The sequence below is a fragment of the Cynoglossus semilaevis genome, chromosome 9, assembly GCF_000523025.1.
Source record: "Cynoglossus semilaevis isolate Cse_v1.0 chromosome 9, Cse_v1.0, whole genome shotgun sequence".
Lineage (NCBI taxonomy): Eukaryota > Metazoa > Chordata > Actinopteri > Pleuronectiformes > Cynoglossidae > Cynoglossus > Cynoglossus semilaevis.
The window spans coordinates 6,858,373-6,878,140 of record NC_024315.1 but is presented as its reverse complement, the minus strand read 5'-3'; the positions used below and the strand labels follow the sequence as shown (position 1 = coordinate 6,878,140).

General features: G+C 40.9%; 1 protein-coding gene across 1 annotated transcript in view; it reads right to left on the bottom strand.

Annotated features, from left to right (window-relative positions):
- Positions 1–18,280, bottom strand: part of LOC103383625 (protein kinase C beta type-like) — a 22,064-nt gene extending 3,784 nt beyond the window's left edge. The window contains 6 exon segments of the mRNA XM_008316826.3: positions 348–592; positions 974–1,102; positions 1,902–2,013; positions 3,128–3,210; positions 15,199–15,230; positions 17,689–18,280. Of these exon segments, the coding sequence (XP_008315048.1) occupies positions 348–592; positions 974–1,102; positions 1,902–2,013; positions 3,128–3,210; positions 15,199–15,230; positions 17,689–17,852 (765 nt within the window). The 5' untranslated portion in view covers positions 17,853–18,280.
- Positions 18,281–19,768: the final 1,488 nt, after the last annotated feature.

Below are 19,768 nucleotides of genomic sequence, written 5' to 3'. Positions count from 1 at the left end.
AAAAAAAAAGCATTCAATTAATATTTTAATTAAAGAACAAAAAATCCAACAGGAAAATTCATTTGAACCCACAGCTGCTCCTGTCACAATCCTGAAACTTAGAAATCGTCTCTTGTAAAGCAAAGAAATCACTCTTTAGTTCCTCATACATCTAATGATCAAATTAATAGTCAGATTAACCTTTTTGTCTTTGTTAGAGTGGCATTTTGCCATTTTAAAATCAGGGAATTCCTGATCCAAAAAACACTTGAATTTGTGATCAAACTGGTCTAAGAGTTTGATGAAATTTTAATCTTCAACCTCTGGCTCCTGAGCCACATGTGGCCCTTCAGCCTCCCTGTATTGACTCCCACATATATATATATATATTTGATGTCAAACTAATCACTAATGTGTGAATTCAAACAACGTGGTCCAAAGAAGAAGATGTCTCACAAAGTGAAGGTCTCGTTCCAGGTGGGATTGAGGCAACATTTGATGGTCCGGGTCTTCTGCTTGCTCTCACTCTTGGGATCCGGAATAAGTTTGAGCTTCACATAGGGATCTGACAGACCGTTGGGGTCCATGGGCACCAGGTTTCTGGCCTCTTTGACTGTGGTGGGGGGGTGTAAAGGAGACAGCGTTAGTTTGTCCTCTGCTGAGGACATCAGGGAGTAAAGTGTTGTTCTCTGCTGCCCTAAATAACATTTGACAACACTTTACAACAATTTAGTTTCACCCAGAATCAATCGACAGCTGTCTGAGAGAGAGAGAGGGAGAGAGAGAGAGGGCAAACCAGCACGTGGCCACACATCCCAGTGGTGATGTAGGTCAATCGTTAAATCATTGACTGACTAATGGACTTTCCAGATCCAGTCTTAGACAGACAGAGCCCTAGATGATTCTCTCTCTTTCTCTCTCTATTTTCCAGTTTTCTCTCTCTATTTCAAAGAGAAGTAAAGGCGAGGTGGGAAATGCCAGAACAAGGACTCACTGATGACGGTGAGCGCCTCCTCCTTGATCTGTGCAGAGATATAGATGCGTCCTCTCCTCTCAGTGTGATCCGTCCCACATAGGCTTGGGACGTTGGCCACACACCTCTTGTGGATGTTCATCATACAGTCTGTCAGTCCACAGAAACACAAAAAGCACAGTCAGTCGAGCTGTTTTTTCTGGTTGTTTAACACAGAATGGTTTAAATTAGTCGAGATAAGAAAAGGAGAAAAACAACATTTTAATAAAAAATAAAATATCCCTCATCACAACTGCAAAACTGGCACAAACTGAACGCTGCTCTCAGAAGTGCAGTTTAACGGTAAAATTCAACCTGTCCACAAGATGTCGCCAGATGATGTATTTCAAAGTGGTGGACAGATTAAGCGGTGGTTTTATCCTACTGCAAGTGTCGAGGTTTTTTTCAATGAATCTAGAGTCCCTTACTTTCAAAATAATTTGTTTTATTCCATCTACCGAAACATTAAAATAATAAATGATTAAGCATTAGATTGCTGCAATTTTGATTAAATAATTAACTGTTACCCAGGTCAGTTATGAAGAACAAATATACTGCCTTGAAGAAGGGCTTCAACCTTACAGTATGTTAGAGCAGACGTTTCATACAATTGTATTTCCAAATTTTGTTTGACACTTGTCTAAAGTGAAGTGATTGTCTAAATTTAAATAATTTAAATCCCTAAAAAAAATGTATTTTGATGCAGTGATGATGATAAAAACACGGTGTAATTTAGTCTAAAATATTAGTGCATTAAAGTAGTTCCATACAGTTTGTGTCAAAGATGATGATGATGGAAACAGTGCTCGAAAACAGATTGCTACTTTTTGATGTTCAACCATTTTACCATTTGAACGAAAGTGTTTTGCATTTAAATGCACTCTTCTTAAACAAACTGCTGTGTACTTACGGTCACACTTCATGCCCTGGTGTATCAGCCCGTACAGGAGTGACCCACAGTGGTCGCAGAAGGTCGGGCTCGAGTAAGTGTGGACCTTAAACCTATGTTTACTGCGAGGGTCCTGAAAGATAATTCAGAGAGAGGCGAAAAATTAAAGGAATTTAAATTTGTCAACAACAGAGTGACTACAGTATATACAGTATGATTTAATTGTTCAGAGATGTATTTTTTTGTACCATACTTTGTGGCTTTCTATCATGGAGAAAGAAAGTTCTTGACTTCAGTTTAGATGACATAACGTGTACATCGACCAAAGCGATAAGCTATTGCTTAATCTTGGCACATCTTTAGCAATATGGAAAACTCCGACGTGGCAGAAAAGTACTTAAGGGTGGTGCAGCTTCTGCATATTTGTCTTTATACAGTATGTACAATGACCAACAAAGCAAATAAAACCAATTATTTTTCTTTTCTTTTTTTTCTTGAGACTTGATAGCTAACACTGTATACATACATATATACACACATATACATACATATGTACATATACATACATACATATATATATATATATATATATTGTATATAGTTGAAGAAAGTCAGAAGGAAGACGGCCAGCTACTAAGATCTCCGTCTGACCCTCATAATAATGAACAACATATACCAAAGCAAAAAGGAATGAAGGAAGTAATACAAAACGACAGGAAGTAGACTGCATGGTTAGTTGGTTGGGTAAGTGCAACATTCATGTGTATATCTTCCAGTTGCTTCCTCAGTTGCACAACTCTTATCTGCTTTTGACACTGCACATAAGAGTTGGGCAAGAACATTGAGTAAACGGCAGAGTAATTTATATTTTATATTTTTTTTTTTTGTTTGTTGGTGTCAGGTTGTTAGAGGAGGAGTGTTGGCACCCCGGCCTGGTCATCTTATGAAAGGGTAAGACCACACGGTTGTACATTTACAACAGGTGCTGACTTAGCATTTTCTGCTAACAAACATCATTAACATTATTAACTATGTGCACAATTAATGTTTAACTGAAACTCGGGCGATTCGCTCCACTAGGAATTTGAATCAAAACACTTCGATAATTGTTGTTTTTATTTGCACAAGAATATATATTATTTTTACATTGACCTTCCAAATAGGTCTTTGGAGGATCTAGTACGCAGTAGACAGAGGTTTGATAATGATGATTAATTATTTCCCTATTGTATGTTTTCTGTACTTACATCTGAGGCAGGTCCCTTGTCGGCCCCAGGGCAAGAGAAGGTGACGAACTCATGACAACGCTTGTGGACTACAAAACAGCACACTGAAAAGAAGAAGAAAAAAAAACAGGGAGTTATTATTGTCCCTTGTGAGCAGACGGGGTAATGCGCCTTCAGTGTCTAAAATTGCATGAGGGGACATTTTATAATCACGCTGCATAACATTAAAGCTGTGACAGGAAACTTCCCACATTGACGCCTTCATGGCAGACTCTGACTCTGAGTGTAGTGATTGATTGACTCAGAGAAATATTCTGCATGTTCCCGGCTTAATATAGCACGGCGGTGCTAGCACCAAATCCCTTTATAGAATGAGAACGAATCTCTGGGTGGAGGGTCTCACCACAGACGGTGAAGTAAGGACAGAAACTGCGAGGATGTAGATTTACGTCTTTTTGAAAAATATATTGCAAAAAAAACAAGTATATACAGTAATTTACAAAGTGCTTCACAGCATCAATTTTCTCTGCTCTACTCCAAACCATATGTATACATATATACATAAACATACACACACACACACACACACACACATATATATATATATATATATACAGTATATATATAGACAGACAGATAATTGACTCAACTGACTATAATCAGTGTATGAAATGACGTACAAACAGAACAAAATGTTTCCAGGTAAATAATGTGTGTATGTTGAGACTGAGAAGCTGAAAACAAAGTCCAACCTTTACTAAAGGTTTAACCTTGCAGAGACACTAAGGAATGTATTTCAATAAAAAAAAAAACACAAATGTCTCCAACCTGATGATAAGCTCTGCTGCAGCAGGGGTGCAGTCTACCTACTGAGCTGCTGTTTCTGGCCCAACAGTTCTCTCTATTCTCCTGTTATCATCATCCAGCATTCCTGTGCAGCTATCAGGTTTAGCCTGAAGATAACAGCAATTACATCTGAATGATTTGGTCTGAACTCCTCTGTAAAACAAACAGTGCAACAAAAATGTGCAGCTTAGAATCCAAGGACACTTCTGTCTCTTCATACTGTCCATTCTCATTAGTCATTATACAGTCGTCGTTGTTCCAGCTAGTTCAGCTCACATGTGAAGTGAAATCCACAGTTGGAACAGGTTACCAAACAGTTCTGTATATCCTAGACAACATGTTGTCACAAGTACACACATGTTGTCACTGGTTCTCCGTGTAATCCTGGACAGAATCCATAACAAAACAAAACTGGGGATTGGAGGTGTAACGCAACCTTTTAGATCCATGACACACATTTTACAACACAAAAATCCCACCGTGCACCAGAAAAACAAAAACATCAAATAAGATAATATATATATATATTCACAATTTACTGACTCAGTGTGTGGAACCTGGGCCTGTTTAGTTGAGCACAGCAGGAGTTGAAGAAAGACAGACACCAAATGAATTCTATCTATTTTTTGTTTTTTATAGCCATCTGCTGCCCCCGAGTCAGAATGAAGATAATGTATTAACAACAAATATATAATAGTTTTCAGACCTTTCAAAATGACTGTCAGTAATCTTCAACCATACACTCGATTATGTCACAACACACTGATGTCCCGCGTTACAGTGGTTGAGAATCAGTAATGACTAATTATTCAGAGAGGCTGTGGTAAAAGCTGTACTAAACTCTTCAGGTATCAGGGTCTTCAGCCATTTGTCAGACCTACAGCACATGACCAGCCACGTGCAGTAGGCAGATCCTGGATATTAACGACAGAGGAATCATCAAGTGGATCTTATGTTGGTTTGACCTGAAACTGATTTAGCACCTACGGAACACGCTGTATTTCTACATCTACTGAACACAACAAACTGCCCAGAGACGTCATAATGTCTTCATCAAGGTCTGAAAGGAAACTTCCCAGGACACAATCTGCCATCCCATTAGGAACACGCTGCACGATCACCCTGTAATTTCAATCTTGGCAGGGTTGGGTGATTCTGTGATTCATGTGACGTAGTTTCTTTTGTTTAAAGCGTGAAAACTGATCAAATGAACTAAATTTATAAAAGGGGAGCCTGAACTGAACGCACACAGGACCAGAGGAGCCCTGTGCTCTGGTTTAATCTTAATTATTCACACATGGTCACATTTTCATGAGGTAACTGCCAGAATCTCTAGCTGGTTTCACACAGTGCAATGTACAAGTCATCTGTGTCTGTGTTTATTTACTCTAAATGTGTGACGATGATTCACTGATTTCAATCACTGCACTTTATACACTCATAAGAATAGAATAGAATAGAAAACAGAAAAGAGCGGAAATAATCAAACTGTACGAAGAGCGAGGTTTATAAAAGAAAACAAACTAAGATAAAAAAAAATACAATGAGGCGAAGAAAATAATTCATGTGTTTGTGTTTGTGTGTGTGTGTGTGTGTGTGTGTGTGGGTGGGTGGGCAGGAAGGGTTGGGGCACAGCTGGTTTTGAGGCAATGTGAGGGGGTGGAGAATTCATTTGTATGTTTGCAGTGTGTCAGGAACACAGAAGTGGAGTGTCAGTAAACACACAGAACACTGCTTTTTGTTCTAAAATCTGCTCCATCACGTACTGTTACACACACACACACACACACACACACACATGCATATACACACACACAGAATGTTCAAGCCACTGAAAGACGGGCCTGGTGACCTGCTGAGGAGGTCTTTGCTCTGTTGCCTGGCAACCAGGTCGAGGCCTACAGTGCAGTGTACACTCGCCGTTCCATCTGACTGACAGAATTAACAAGAAAAATAAATAAATGAATCGAGCCGATCCAAAAACGATATTTTTTTGCTGTGAGGTGCCAGGATAACAGCAGGCTGACGGTCTCACATCAACGGACACACAAGGAAGTTCCTCCATGTTGGATGACAAATCGTCCACACGGCGTCCACAGATGGATAGGCTGGTAATCACTGCTGAGGCCTGAAGATGCCTGACAACACACACACACAACACACAACTCACACAACTCACACAACAGCTCAAGAACCTGCGGTTTGAGCAGTTGTTCGTGTAATATAACATGTAACATTTTACATTAATCTAATCAAAATCTAATACTGATATGCAGTAATTTTTAGATCTGTTTTTAAGATTGAATAGCCCCAGCACTGATTAGGTGGTGAGATCGGGTATCGGATAATAGGGAAGAGTTAAGATACTGATGCAAAAGGTCTTAGGTTCTGGTCCCTTAATACCAACCGCAAAATGTGTCACATGATAAGTCTACTCCCAACTGGTCCCTTAATACCAGCCGCAAAATGTGTCACATGATAATGCTGACTACTAGCATCACTAATGAAAGGACATGTCAAAGTGATTATTTTTCTTTGATAGGTTGTTGCTTGTGTGTCCATGGACATCAACCCAATGAAAAGAGTTCTTGATTGATCAGTATATTGTTAGTCTATGTGCTTTTAATCAACATGTAAAAAAACCACCTGTCTAAATGTCGAACAGATGTGGAACCAACTCCTTTGATTCTTTGATGTTCCCCAACATTAAAATATTGGAAAAGAAAAGGCAGGAAGTAACGTCGTAACATTAGAGATGGAAGCCATCACTAACCAATCGGCAATCTCACAGACGATAAATATGCTTGGCAACTTGTGCAAGCAAATACAAAGAGAAGGAGAAGATGTAGGCCAAGGAGGAGGCTGGGAATGAAATTGAGAAACATCAACGCTACATCATGTTGACCAACTGCTGTTAAACCCCACCTTTAACTGATGCCACCAAGACGAAGTCAGCGAGGATAAGTCTGTGCTTCTAACCAGCCTTACACAGTCACATTCCTACTGAAAATAACATATCAAGACAAAACCATGAATCGGTAATTTGAACTGAAGAAACAATGGAGCTGACAGAAGAGTCGATCAACACCGTGCGTCCACATTTCCAGTCCTGTGTCGAGCGTCTAACTGCTGACCAGTGGCGCTTGGTGGCCTCAGGGACACCTGACATCAATACTAAACACAGACTAGCACACATGTTGGTCAAAGTCCTCAGCGGTCTCTCAGGCATCTGGTCAAAGCCGGGCGTCAGGCGGGAGCAAGTGCAGGACAGCGTGAACAGCTCGGTTACCCTCAGTATCAAGGAGACTCTCGGAGTCGAGTCGGTCCACAGTCCCAGCACCGACAATCTGACCGAGTTTATCGCGACCGAAATTGAAGACTGTGTAAAGACACCACGGACACAAATGAGGGTCACTCCCCCGCAAAGACTTAACGCCATGATTGGGTCACTGTGCAACATTTTAGGGTCTCTGGCAGGAAAGATGAAGAAAAGGCACTGCAAGGTAGGACAAGGTTTATATAGAAGACAAACGTCACGCAAGAAGGCACAGTCTCTTCAGGATATCATCAGTGACGAGGTGAATCAAATCATCAGTCCCATTCTGGATGATGTTTCCCACGCGGAGTACAGAATGCTGGATGAGGAGTTTTCTGCTGATACCCAGAGTACTGCAGATGACATTACTCAGTCCCTGACCGAGGCCCTGTACGCCAAGGAGAACCAAAGTTCTACAACACAGGGGCAGATGCAAGAACTGGACAGCGTGCGGACGAAGATTTGCGATTTCTTTGCAAAGATGTTCATCAGAGCTTCAATGTGTCAAATCATTTCACAAGTAAAGGCAAAGTTCACCTCTGAGGGCAAAGCAGCACACAATGAGTCGCTCAGGTCATTAATGTGTGGTGTCGAGTCCGTGCTGTGGACAAGTGACGGAACAAAAACAACACTGAGTACCCAAACATGGGAACTGAGTACACTACTCTACGGCTACATCACAGCTCAGACTCCACAGACGACTACAGAGGACGCCGCGGTCATCGTTCCTCGACGACACATAAACCTCTACATAGACATCCGCAGCAGAGTGATATGTTTTCTGTCACTGTTGAGTTGGTGGCTTAGCAACCAACTTCTCCTCAACAGCGTGCTGCTCGCCTTAACAGACACTAAGAAAATTGCAACACTGCAACTCTCTGAGATTTCTGAGATCAGCGCCAAAAAAGCCGCGCTTTTAAAGACATGCACCAAATCCGTACAGGACACAACAGAACCGTCGGCGTGTAAGAATCGTCTCACGGCTGTCATCATGAAACTCTTCAACAACATGCACATGGAGGTCAAAGACGGCTACTTCCTGGTCTCTGATTTAGAAAATAAAGTTTATCCTCTGGTGGATGAAGTCTGGGATGAACTCAGAGAGACCAACAACGTTGACATCAAGACAAAAGATGTCGACGGGCTTTACAAGGCGATCCTCAAGGGTCTGCGCAAGAACCGCTGCACAGCAGTGAGTCACATAGAATCTGGAAATCTACCTGGACTTCAAAAAACAATTGTGACTAGTTGTATGGCTCACTTAAGGAAAAAGGAAAAAGTCTCGAGTGTTTATTCCACTGTGAGACATGGCATCTCCAATATTTTCAGATTTAGAAAACCGTGTGCCTGATTCAGTTTATACTAGCATAAAATTACAATTTACAGTCCCGCCTCCAAACTTTCATTGGTTTAATTCTTAGAAGAATGGCCAGTGAAGACAGCGGTACTTTGATCAGTTAAAGTACCTTTAACTACTACTGCAGATACTGATACCAACCCAGTGAAGACAGCGGTACTTTGATCAGGAGCAAAAAGTACCTTTAACTACTGTAACCTGGAGTTACTGCAGATACCGATACCTTCTTCTTTTCATCTGTCAAGTTCATAGTGTTGAAACGTCCAGTCTGGCACCTTGGGACATTGGACAAATTTCACAAAAGCTGTTTAACTTTTTTTCTCTTTGTACATAAAATGTGTCCTCACCACTGACCTCAGAACTACACAGGCTAATGACTGTCAATCATGTTCTAGCTACTGTTTATGTACGAGTTGCATCTCATAGCGCATCACAAAAAGTTAGGTTTGTTATTTATGTGATGGTTTTGGCTAATGGAACAGACCAGATAGGTTAGAAATGTTTCACTGTCCAAACTGAATTGGGACTTTGTTTATTAGGCAATTCAACAACACAGGTTGGAAGATGTTTCATGTCAAGGAGCAAAGACATCTTGAAATTCGCCTACAAAACCATAATAGTGTAAATAATTAAAAATATAAAATGATCTTTTGGTGTTTACATGGAATACTTACTTCCTGTGTCTGACAACAAATCCAAGACAGGCCGATAATATGTATTTGAAAATTATCAGCACACCTTTGTTGCAATATTTATTGTTATTGTAGAGAATGGTTGAAGCTAACAGGAAGATAATGCATCATTTGCATCTGAACACCCAATATAAAAACCCCTGCACTGCCAATACTGCAATTAAATGACAACCGAGGATAAAGAATGGAGCCACAGGACTGTGAAGCACTCCTGAAGGAGAGCGTAAGATTGTGAACGTGACAAGAAAAACGAGAATCAAAACAAACAACAGCGATAAGCTAACTGGCTAACGATGCAAACTCTTCACACTAGCACGATTTGACACTTTGAATAACAGATCACATTGATAGTAATAGGCAAAGAACACAGGTGTGGGTCTGCAAAATAATTACATATTTATTTTAGAACAATAAGAATAGAATAATTCAAGGTCAAACGATAAAGTGAGATAAAAAATTTTTGGAGTTTTCCTATGTTAGAACAATAAGAATAGAATAATTCAAAGTCAAACGATGAAGTGAGATAAAAACTTTTTGGAGTTTGAGGGGAGGGGGCTCCAGAAAAAGTGACCAACTCATAGGAAAGAACAGAATGGGTCACATTTACATGGGAATGTGATCAAGAAACCACTTAATACTATATATTATACTTAACTATATATAAATGTTTTAATGATAGAACCACGTACCACTATCTTGTTATGTAAAGTTTACCTGGTGACAAAACTTCAGACGGAAGACGACGGGAGTGTGAGGTGCAAAAATAACGGTCAAAAATCACCAAATTGCCAGAGAGATTGTGCCACACTCGACACTTTGTTTCACATTTGCGCCACAATTAGACAGTTAAACATCTGCACCAAATACAGATGCAAGTTATTATTACAGGTCTCATTACATTACCACAGACTTTTACCACAGGGTTTTTACACAATCATGTACATGCACACAAAGTACCGATTGAAAACTAAGATACTGTCCATTTAGCTGGCATCTGATTAAATCGTTTCCACATTTCAAGTGTTTGGGAACTGAGAATACTACAGTAACTGTTGCTTTTTTTACTACAGGCCCGAAGAACTCTGTCTGTGTTTGCATCAGAAATTGATAAAGTGCTGCCTCGTGGTTTTTAAGGCAATCAGAGTTACAGTTGTGATGCAACAGCAAACTCTTTTAGTCACTTTCAAAATCATCATGTGACCATGTACCTCACAGTAGCGTGGATGTGTCTGATGCAGTACCGTCTCGTGACCTGAAGGCTACCCCTTGACATTTACAGACACAGCACAGAGATTTCTCCAGACTTCCTTAATCTGCTTTCAGAATAACTTACTAAGATTTTCGTTTCTAACTTGTGTTTGGAAATGCTGCTTTTTCGATTTTTCGAAAATTCAATGCGGTGTTCAGCAAAATGTTACCGCTACATGCAACCAAACTGGCCTTCGGCAGATGCTCCTTTTGTACAAAAATATGTTGATCTGTCAACTGAGTCAACTCAGTTGACAACTCAGTTTCAATTAGTTTTGTCATTTCGCTGTTTCTTTACCTTTGTCACAACATTTTGTTAATATTCTACCCATTGAATAATGTTGTTTTGTGATGAAAATCAATAAAAAAATGTTTTTTTTTCCATTAAGTCTCATGTTGATGAGTCTAAAGCAGCAGTTATCACACCTGCCAAGGGCTGGGTGATATGGACTAAAAGTAATATTGCGATATTTTCTTAGCTGAATTGCGATACTCTATAAATATCGAACTTTTTTTGTGACATAATAGTGTTTTCTCCTGAAGCATTATAGCATTTTTAGTTTGCCAAATATCACACAGGCACGTTTCAAAACAAAAAGAGAGACAGCAATGAGCATGCATTATTAAAACTATATCAATACAAATAATCACATCAATAATAACCCACAGTCCTACACCTGCCTCACACGTCCACCCTACATGCAGGAGGTCCTGAGTTTGAACGCCGGTGGAACCATATACTCACTCCTCCTCATGTAAGACTCTCTGGATAAAAGCCTCAATGCATAAATGTAATTTAATGCAAATGTGTTGAGTTTCAATACTACCGTTTTTATTTGATGATATGATGATTTATGCTACAGGGGATTGTAATAGTGGGTTCAAATATTAAAAGACTGTGTTACATAACCTTGATGTCAAAGCCTTCCTGGAGCTCCTTTAATTAACTTACATAACTGCCAAACTAAAACACCCCGAAGAAGAGAAAGCAAACACCTCGGCCAATATTCCCACATTTTTAGTTAAGTCAAGTAAAACTCAAATATTTGTTTCCACAGGTCATGACCACCCTTCCTAAATATGAAGAGTTCCGTCTCATTCACTTACTGTGGGAAGAGAAACACACACACAGACAAAAACATAACCTCTTTGACCGAGTTAATAATAGATGTTGGTTGAAATCGTATCAGAATTTCTCTACTGCGGACCTCAAGACAGCACAGTGTATGGTGTAGGTTACCCACTTACACAACCCTACGATGACTTTGTTAGACTGTTGTGAACTGGGCTGTAAACCTGTGGAATCAGTGTGTTGAACCACTGTATTGAAGTAACTGTTTATAAGTAACACACACTATAATTCAAACCAGGCACGTGCAACTTAACCAGGTCTTACTGCCTGTTACGTCACCGTGAGGTGAGAGATATTCGCTGCAGGCTCCTGACTTACAGAATGATCACAACATGAACGTCATGGTTTTTTTTTTTTTTTTTTGATCTCATGTGAAGCCGAAACCTTGAGGCTGTGAGTCTTAGCCTGATGACCTGTCACATGACACAATGCACGTACCTAACGAACCAAGTGCACGGTGTGTTAAGACATGTTTTAACCTTTTATTCTGCCGTTGATTCATGCACTAAGTATTAAAGAAAACAAGATCGGATTAGAGCAGTTACAGCGTGGTATAATGGAAGGTGGGGTTAACGCCGTCGGTGATTCTGCTGTTTTTATCTATAAACATGCCGTTGTGGGGGTTGTATTTAGATCGCGCTCTCCGAGGGTATGAACCCATCCAGGCGTAATGAGGGTTGTTTATGCCCCGACAGAACACGATTCCAATTGTCAACATGCGCACAGCTGGGACTGTTTGTATTTCATCTTCTTCAAATCTTCACACGCGCCACGGCTACAGTAGGTGTCACGGACTTGAGTCCTGGAGGTCTTTGCAAATTGATTTTCAATTGTGTCCAACAATTGTTCAAAGACGCAGTGATGCAATATATGATGTCTCATATACGGAAGGGAATGACTTACTCACTTACTTATTGAGATATTGCTATAAATTGGGTAAAACAAAAAGAAGGAAATCTACTTTGGCTGCTGAGATCAGATCTATTGTTAAGAAAAAGCGCTTAATCTGGATGAATGAAAACAATCAAATCTTAAACTTAGGTGAGTTTACATTCATTAAAGCCTCAGTCAGACTGTTACTAAAATAATATTTATACAAATCAACCATCATGAAATATTTCATAGTGCAACTTTATAGTGTACCAGTACAAATAAACACAGGATACATAAAGAAATAAGCACAAGTTTATAGAAAAGTTAAAGTCAACACTGGGTTAAAAAAAAAAAAAGGAAAAAAAAACTGGTAAAACTTGTATTATTCACACACACACACACCCATAATATATGCCAAACAAAAACAAAGTACACACACGCACGCACTCATCTCTACATGTCTGGACGGGACTTCCACAGATGTTTGACATTCCAAGTGTGTGTGTGTGTGTGTGTGTTTGTCTTTTCTTGTGTCTGTGACATGTGCGTGAGGGAACATGCATTCACACAGAGCCACAGCTACAGCCTTCCTGTTCATGTAGTTTCTTTTTTTAAGTCTTTCTAGTTGACTTTTTTTCTTTTTTTGGTTTTGTTTTTTTCATCAATTTCTTTCATAGTGAATGGGGAAAGATTTTATTAACCAAACAGTCTTTGAAATCAACTGTCGTCATCTACATGTACACGACCTGAGACTGCAGTGTGTCATGGGCAAATTCTAATAATATTTAATTTGTTGTAAATAATGACGTTTGTCGTCTCTGTGACTTGAATAAACATAAATTGAAAAAAAGGAGAAAACGGTTTCTACCGTATGTTTCATAGATCTAAACCAGAGTTGGTTAACACTATAATTCTGTTCTAATATACTGTTCACCAGGAATATTTGCCAATTTGCGGTTATTTATTTTTATTTCTTGCTGATATCGCCCAACCCTACTGCACATGTACATTTGACCCACGGCTGGGAAAAGGCGTCTTTCTATAGTGATGTCACAGTCATTATCTACTGTACCCTTTGTACTGTGTGTTCATTGGATTAGAAACATCTCTCTTACACACATCTCTACAAATGCATCATATAAAAGACCACGTTTTCACCTGATTATGATTCTTCTACTGTCAGGATTTAACATCATAACGACTTCACCCCTGGGACACCTGCATGAATGAACAGGGTCTCCAGTTCATTGACTTAAATTAGTTCGATTTGAGGTCAATAAAATAGAAGTGTTAGCTATATCTTGTTTTTATGACCAAAAAAATAAAATAATAATAATAAACAAAACATTTTAAGAGACCTGCTTTCAATGTCATTTGTGAGGATTTTATCTATAAAAACACCTGTCACTGTCCAGTTATTATTATTATTAATAATAATAATAATAAGCTGCTTCTGAAAGCTTCAGTCAGAGTATTATTGACAACATATTATTATTATTAATAATAATAATAAGCTGCTTCAGTCAGAGTATTATTGACAACCTGACAAACCTTCCCTCTGAGCTGTTTGCTGTGGAGGAGGACGACAATAAATCGAAGTTATCAGTTAACCCATGGAAACTAACCACGAAACACAATCTGACATCAGCCCTACCTGTGCACAGCTCTGGTGTTGCTCTGATGTGTTACATGCTCACAGTATGACACCACAAAGTGCGCACAACAAATGTTCAGCCTCCTTACCCATGATGCATTTCCTGTGCCGCCAACAGTCTCTGTCCTGGGCAGATAAAGGGACGTGGCGTGTTTCTTTAAAAGACCACAACTCAACACTAAGACTGTGCAACAGCTCCACATAATCAACCATGTGTCACACCAGTGTGTGTGACTGAAGCAGTTTTGATGTGAACAGGTCAAGTATGTTTAGGTGGCTGAGGGACATAGGTCAGTGAAAAAAGGATATCACAAGCACAGCAAAAAAAAAAACACTTTCTGCAGAACTCTGGCACACATGAGATCAAGGGCTGTCACTGTAAGTGCCTGTTTATGGAACCATTTTGTTCAGTCGTCCGTGTCTAGACACCCACCCACTCGTTACAACCAAAACCAGCCAACAGCCCACAGACGGGCGTCACTACCCACACATACACACACACACACACAAATTCACCATTTTATGAACCCCACCAGTCAGTCAGTCTCGACATTGAAAGAGAAGCTTATGAAATCCAGCTTGCCGCTCTGTCTGGTTGATCCCTCTCTGAGGCCAAAACCAGACATCTCAGTTTTCACCACCGTGTCCACTCTTCTACTCTTACACCTCACACTGTCTCCTCGGCCTCGGCCTCGGCCCGTTGGAGGATTCGCTCTCATTTATCTCTGTTTGCAAAGCAGTTGCTTTGAGTTTGACACCTGCCTGCCAACATCAGCCGACCGGTCACCCTGACCCGCGGCGCAATGAATTCAACCAGAACATTCTCACGGTACAAACTCCCATCACCTACCTTCACACAAACACACACACACCAAAGAAGAAAAACCATCACCTACCTTCACACAAACACAAACACAAAAGAAAAATAAAACACATGCTGCTCACCAATCAGGTGATTAAGCATCTGCTCTTACCTTGGCACTGGAATCCCTGCTTCCCAAAGCCCCTGTGGACAAAACACAAAGGCAGATTAAACGTGGGTGAAATGAACGTTACAAGATGTTCAAAGTTAAGAGAGGCTGCAACAGGGTAGGCAAAGTAGGCAGCCGTCTCGGATTTCAAGGTCGGAATCCAAATATTTTTCCCCAAATGTACGAGATCCGAGTGTACGCTGCTGTAAACAGGATGAACATTGTCTCCACAACAGCTGCGCTGAAAAGAAAATTTGTTTTGAGAGAAACACATGTGATCAAAAGCCAAGACATAGTGGAGCTAGGCGTGTCGTTGTGTTCACAGTTATGACAAATAACCAGAACACAGATACACATCAGCAGCTGTACTTGAAATCTCAACATACTAATTCAAAGTATTCAAACTGTGGTTCACCCCTATTACATCATCGAGGCAGGTCATCGTCAGACAGAGAAAACGCTACAGGAACCACAGCACAGTCAATGTGTGTCAATGACCATCCACTCTATTTACAGTGGAGATTGACTTTACAAGGATTCACTGGCAGAATTTGAATAAACAACCACTCAGTATAACGTACACATTCACGTTGTTTTGCTTGTGAAACCTAGTGGCCTTTAATTTTACTGCAGCAAAACATACTCAGCAGTCTCTCTCTCTCTCTCTCTCTCTTTTTTCACTCTGTGCATTCCTCCCTTGTCTCTTTTTTCACTCTGTGCATTCCTCCCTTCATTATTGTTAGCTCTCATACCCTGCTGCTAAGACAGTGCTTTCTTTCCATACGTCTCAAAAACACTGTGCAGGTGGGTGTCAGTCTGTGTATGTTTATCTACGTTTCTTGGTGGTTGCATTTATTACATAAACGTATGCAAACTGTTTTTTGGGGGGAGTTTTTGCAACCAAGACGAGGTAATCTACAGCACTCTCAACAGCAGGTTCTTGGTCAGCTGGTTACTGTCCTGGTTATTGGCCCATAAACTTAAATCTTAAACACAATTGCAGGCAGCAGGGTTTTTCAACATTCCTGTTTGGGGCTCAAAAAAGTCAGTCCTGTATGGAAAAACAGGGCAAATTTTGAAGGATTTTTTTTAAAGAGACAGTTCTGTGGGTGTAAGGCACTTAAACAGCTTGGGTTTCCCCATTCATGAACCATAAACAATGATTGGACATAGTCATTGTTATTGTTCTCAGTAGACTAGGGGCCATTCATTGTTTTTTGAAGTACTGTCTTCATGCTGATTAAGGCTGTAGGAAATGACAACAGTGCAAGAAAATGTCAAGTGCTAGCACGGATACCTAGTGGGATTGACATATGGACTGTCCAGTAGGAGGCGTATTGTCGTGAACTTCATCAAGAACTTCCAATTAGGTTTCTATTGAAAGGTAGGATCATAATTTCCCAAAGAATTTGAGTGAGATAAAGATTTGTTACGGTTACAGTACTTCATGAATCAGCAGCTGCTTCTTTTTTCAAACACTATTCTGTAACGATGGTCTGCGTAGATACGACTTCAAGACGTCTAATAACCAACATGCAGTATTTAGTTAAAGCAACGTCTGACAGGCCAAGGACCCTGGAACCTGTATACGTAAATGTGTGTTGTTTTCTATATTGTTCTTTAACTGTCATTTTAGCTACACTGCCCTTGATAAACCCTTACAAACGACAACATCATACACGATGTACCATCAAGTGTACGGCAATTCTGTATGTCGTGGTTGGATCAACCAAAACGATTACGACACCCAGAAGTACCAGTACCTCCAGATGAATATCTCTATTTACAGTCAGTTACTTGACTCTTTATAATTAAGTATACCAGTACATGTGAAAAAAATGTCAACACTAATGCAAACCAACACATACTGTACTTGCTTTGTCAAATCCAGTCCTAAAAGCTCCAGTAAATCACATTTCTTTCAAGGACAAAGACATCAATGATGCTCAACCCAAAGGCAGCGTCAATAATTATGATGGTTTTCATCGATGGACAAATCAATAATAATGTAAAGCTGTAATGCAGATATTCAATCACACACGTTCACATCAACCCACACATCTGCTCCAGCTGCAGCAGCAGCAGCGGGGGCCTGCGGTGCCTCTGCCTCCAGCTGCATTCCTCCAGCAGACCTCCAGTTTCAGGGAACTGCTGTCAGGTCGATGCAGCAAGGCTGCCAACAAGAGTGGCATCATCCACGCACACGCGCGTACACACACACACTACATATACTGAGGCCCGCGGTGTTGTCGCATTGTGGTGATTTGGGTTGAGAATGGCGCATCGCGTTGCTGTTTTTTTTTTTTTTCCGCACATTGACAGCAAATCAAGGACTACGGTGTGTTAACGCTGGCAGTGGAGAAAGAGGCCGAGAGGAGACGCTGTCACCACCGCAGCTGCAGCAGCAGCAGCAGCAAGTGAATCACCTGTGTCCTTTCCCCTGACACACAAACACACACACGCGCGCACGGACACCCGTACTGTCACACTCACCAGATGAAGTCGGTGCAGTGGCTGCAGAAGGTGGGCTGCTTGAAGAAGCGGGCGATGAACTTGTGGTTCTTCACTTCGTGTACGTTCTTCTGTCGCAGGGCTCCCTGGCGGGCGAAGCCGCGGATGTTCTCCTGCGCCTCTCCGTCGCTGTTGGGGTCAGCCATCTTTAAACGAGGAAGCGGCAGCGGCGCTCCGAGAGGAACGAGGGGTGAGGAGGGCTGAAGAGACACAGAGAGAAGAGGGAGGGAGAGACGATGGAGGCAGCGGAGGAGAATGAGTGGCGGTGCGGGTGCCTCCTCCTCCTCCTCTCCGCCCCTCTGACCGCCTCGAATGTGGCTCCTGCTGCCGGTGTTTTTTGGGGGCGAGCTCGAGTCAAAGCTGGAGCTAAAGTGACAGCTTCTTCCGGCAGCTCTAGTCGCTGCGAGCCGCTGCTTCCCTGTTCTCGCCAACACTGTACTGCTGCTGCTGCTGACGCCTCACACACACCGTGTGTTTGCGGGTACGTGTGTGTGCGCGCGCCCGCGCGTGTTTCACACGTTAGGTGATAGGTTCAAGTCTAAAAATCGAAATACAAACACAAGTACAATTTCTACAGTAAAACTGTGACTGCACGAAAGGTCGTGGCATTCACCTTGACATTCTACAGTTCAACTATTTTTCAAAGAAAATAAAATTAAATAATTAAAGTATAAACCATTAATTATGTATAAAACGTGTTCCTTTGTTTATTGTGTCACTAGAAGTACATTGAAACTCTCAGTTTGTTTTTGTTTTGTAAGGTGGTTCTAAAGACCAGTGGTTATCACACCTGCCTTACATGCAGAACGTTCTGGGTTCGAGTCCCATTGCATCAGTTGTGTGTTGATGTGTAGAGCTGTTTACAGGAACTCCATTGCAGACTGTGGTTGCAGGATAAGGATGTAAAAGAACACCCAGAATCCTCCAGTGGTTTAGTATGTTTTTTGGGGGGGTTTCTGTGCAGGTGTGTGCAAACTTTGTGGCTCGCGGGCCACAGTTGGTCCCAAAATGTGGGGGGTCGGGTCAGAAACAGATAAATGGAGTGTTTGTGTGAACTAAGATGAATGACATGTAAAAGTCATGCATAAAGGCTAATATGCTAAAATACTTTTAGCCTTCTCTACGCCATCCACCGGGAAAATGAGGGCATTGCAGGGAAAGGGCAGAAATATAATCATAATACAAAACGATTATATAACGTGGAGGGCCGGATTACAAAGCTGAAAGGACCGCATCTGGCCCCGGGCCTTAGTTTGCCCTTGTCTGTTTTAGTGTATAAGCCTATGTGGGTAAGCCCCTCTCACCCCCCCTTCATTTAAAACCTCTGTGAACTTGTATCTTCCTGGTCTCAAATCTAGGCCTAAGATTTTCCATAAAACGTCACATCTGTTTTGTAATATATTCACATGAAGACCAAAGATATAGAAAAATGAAAATGAAGTCACAAGAAGGTAGTTTGAGGATGTGTCGTCTATGAAAAAAACAAACAAACGATTTCCAAAGACCCTCTCCTCAGCTGACCCCCTCTGACCTCTGACCCTTTGCAGTTTCACAATAAACTGAACGTGTCCATACATTGATTTGTGGCCACAGATTAACAAACATCTATCAGCTCAGTGGCAGCAAACAAGCTGACATCTATACGTTGAAGAAACACTTAGAAAAGAAACGCAGCACTTGATGTGGCTCCGATAACTGGATCGGGTGTCAATAACAATAGATATAGGTGCCGGGGGATTCACCCACTCAAATCAATGTTTTGAAACTCTATCTGGAGGATTGAATTTGTTATCTTTTATTGCATCATGGTGGACAATCAGTTGTTGGACAAACATATTCCATGATTACTGCACCATCAGATTCAGTCCTTTTCTGGCCGCTACATCGATATGCTAACAATAGTCTAAAGCAGGGGTGTTCAACATATGGCCCGCAGGCCAAAATTGGCCCACTCAGGGGTTCATTACGGCCCGATTGATGAATGTTGAAATTGAAAAAATGTGTAATGTTTTGTTTTCTTATTTCAAAAATTTCATTACATACATTTTTTTCTAATATACTT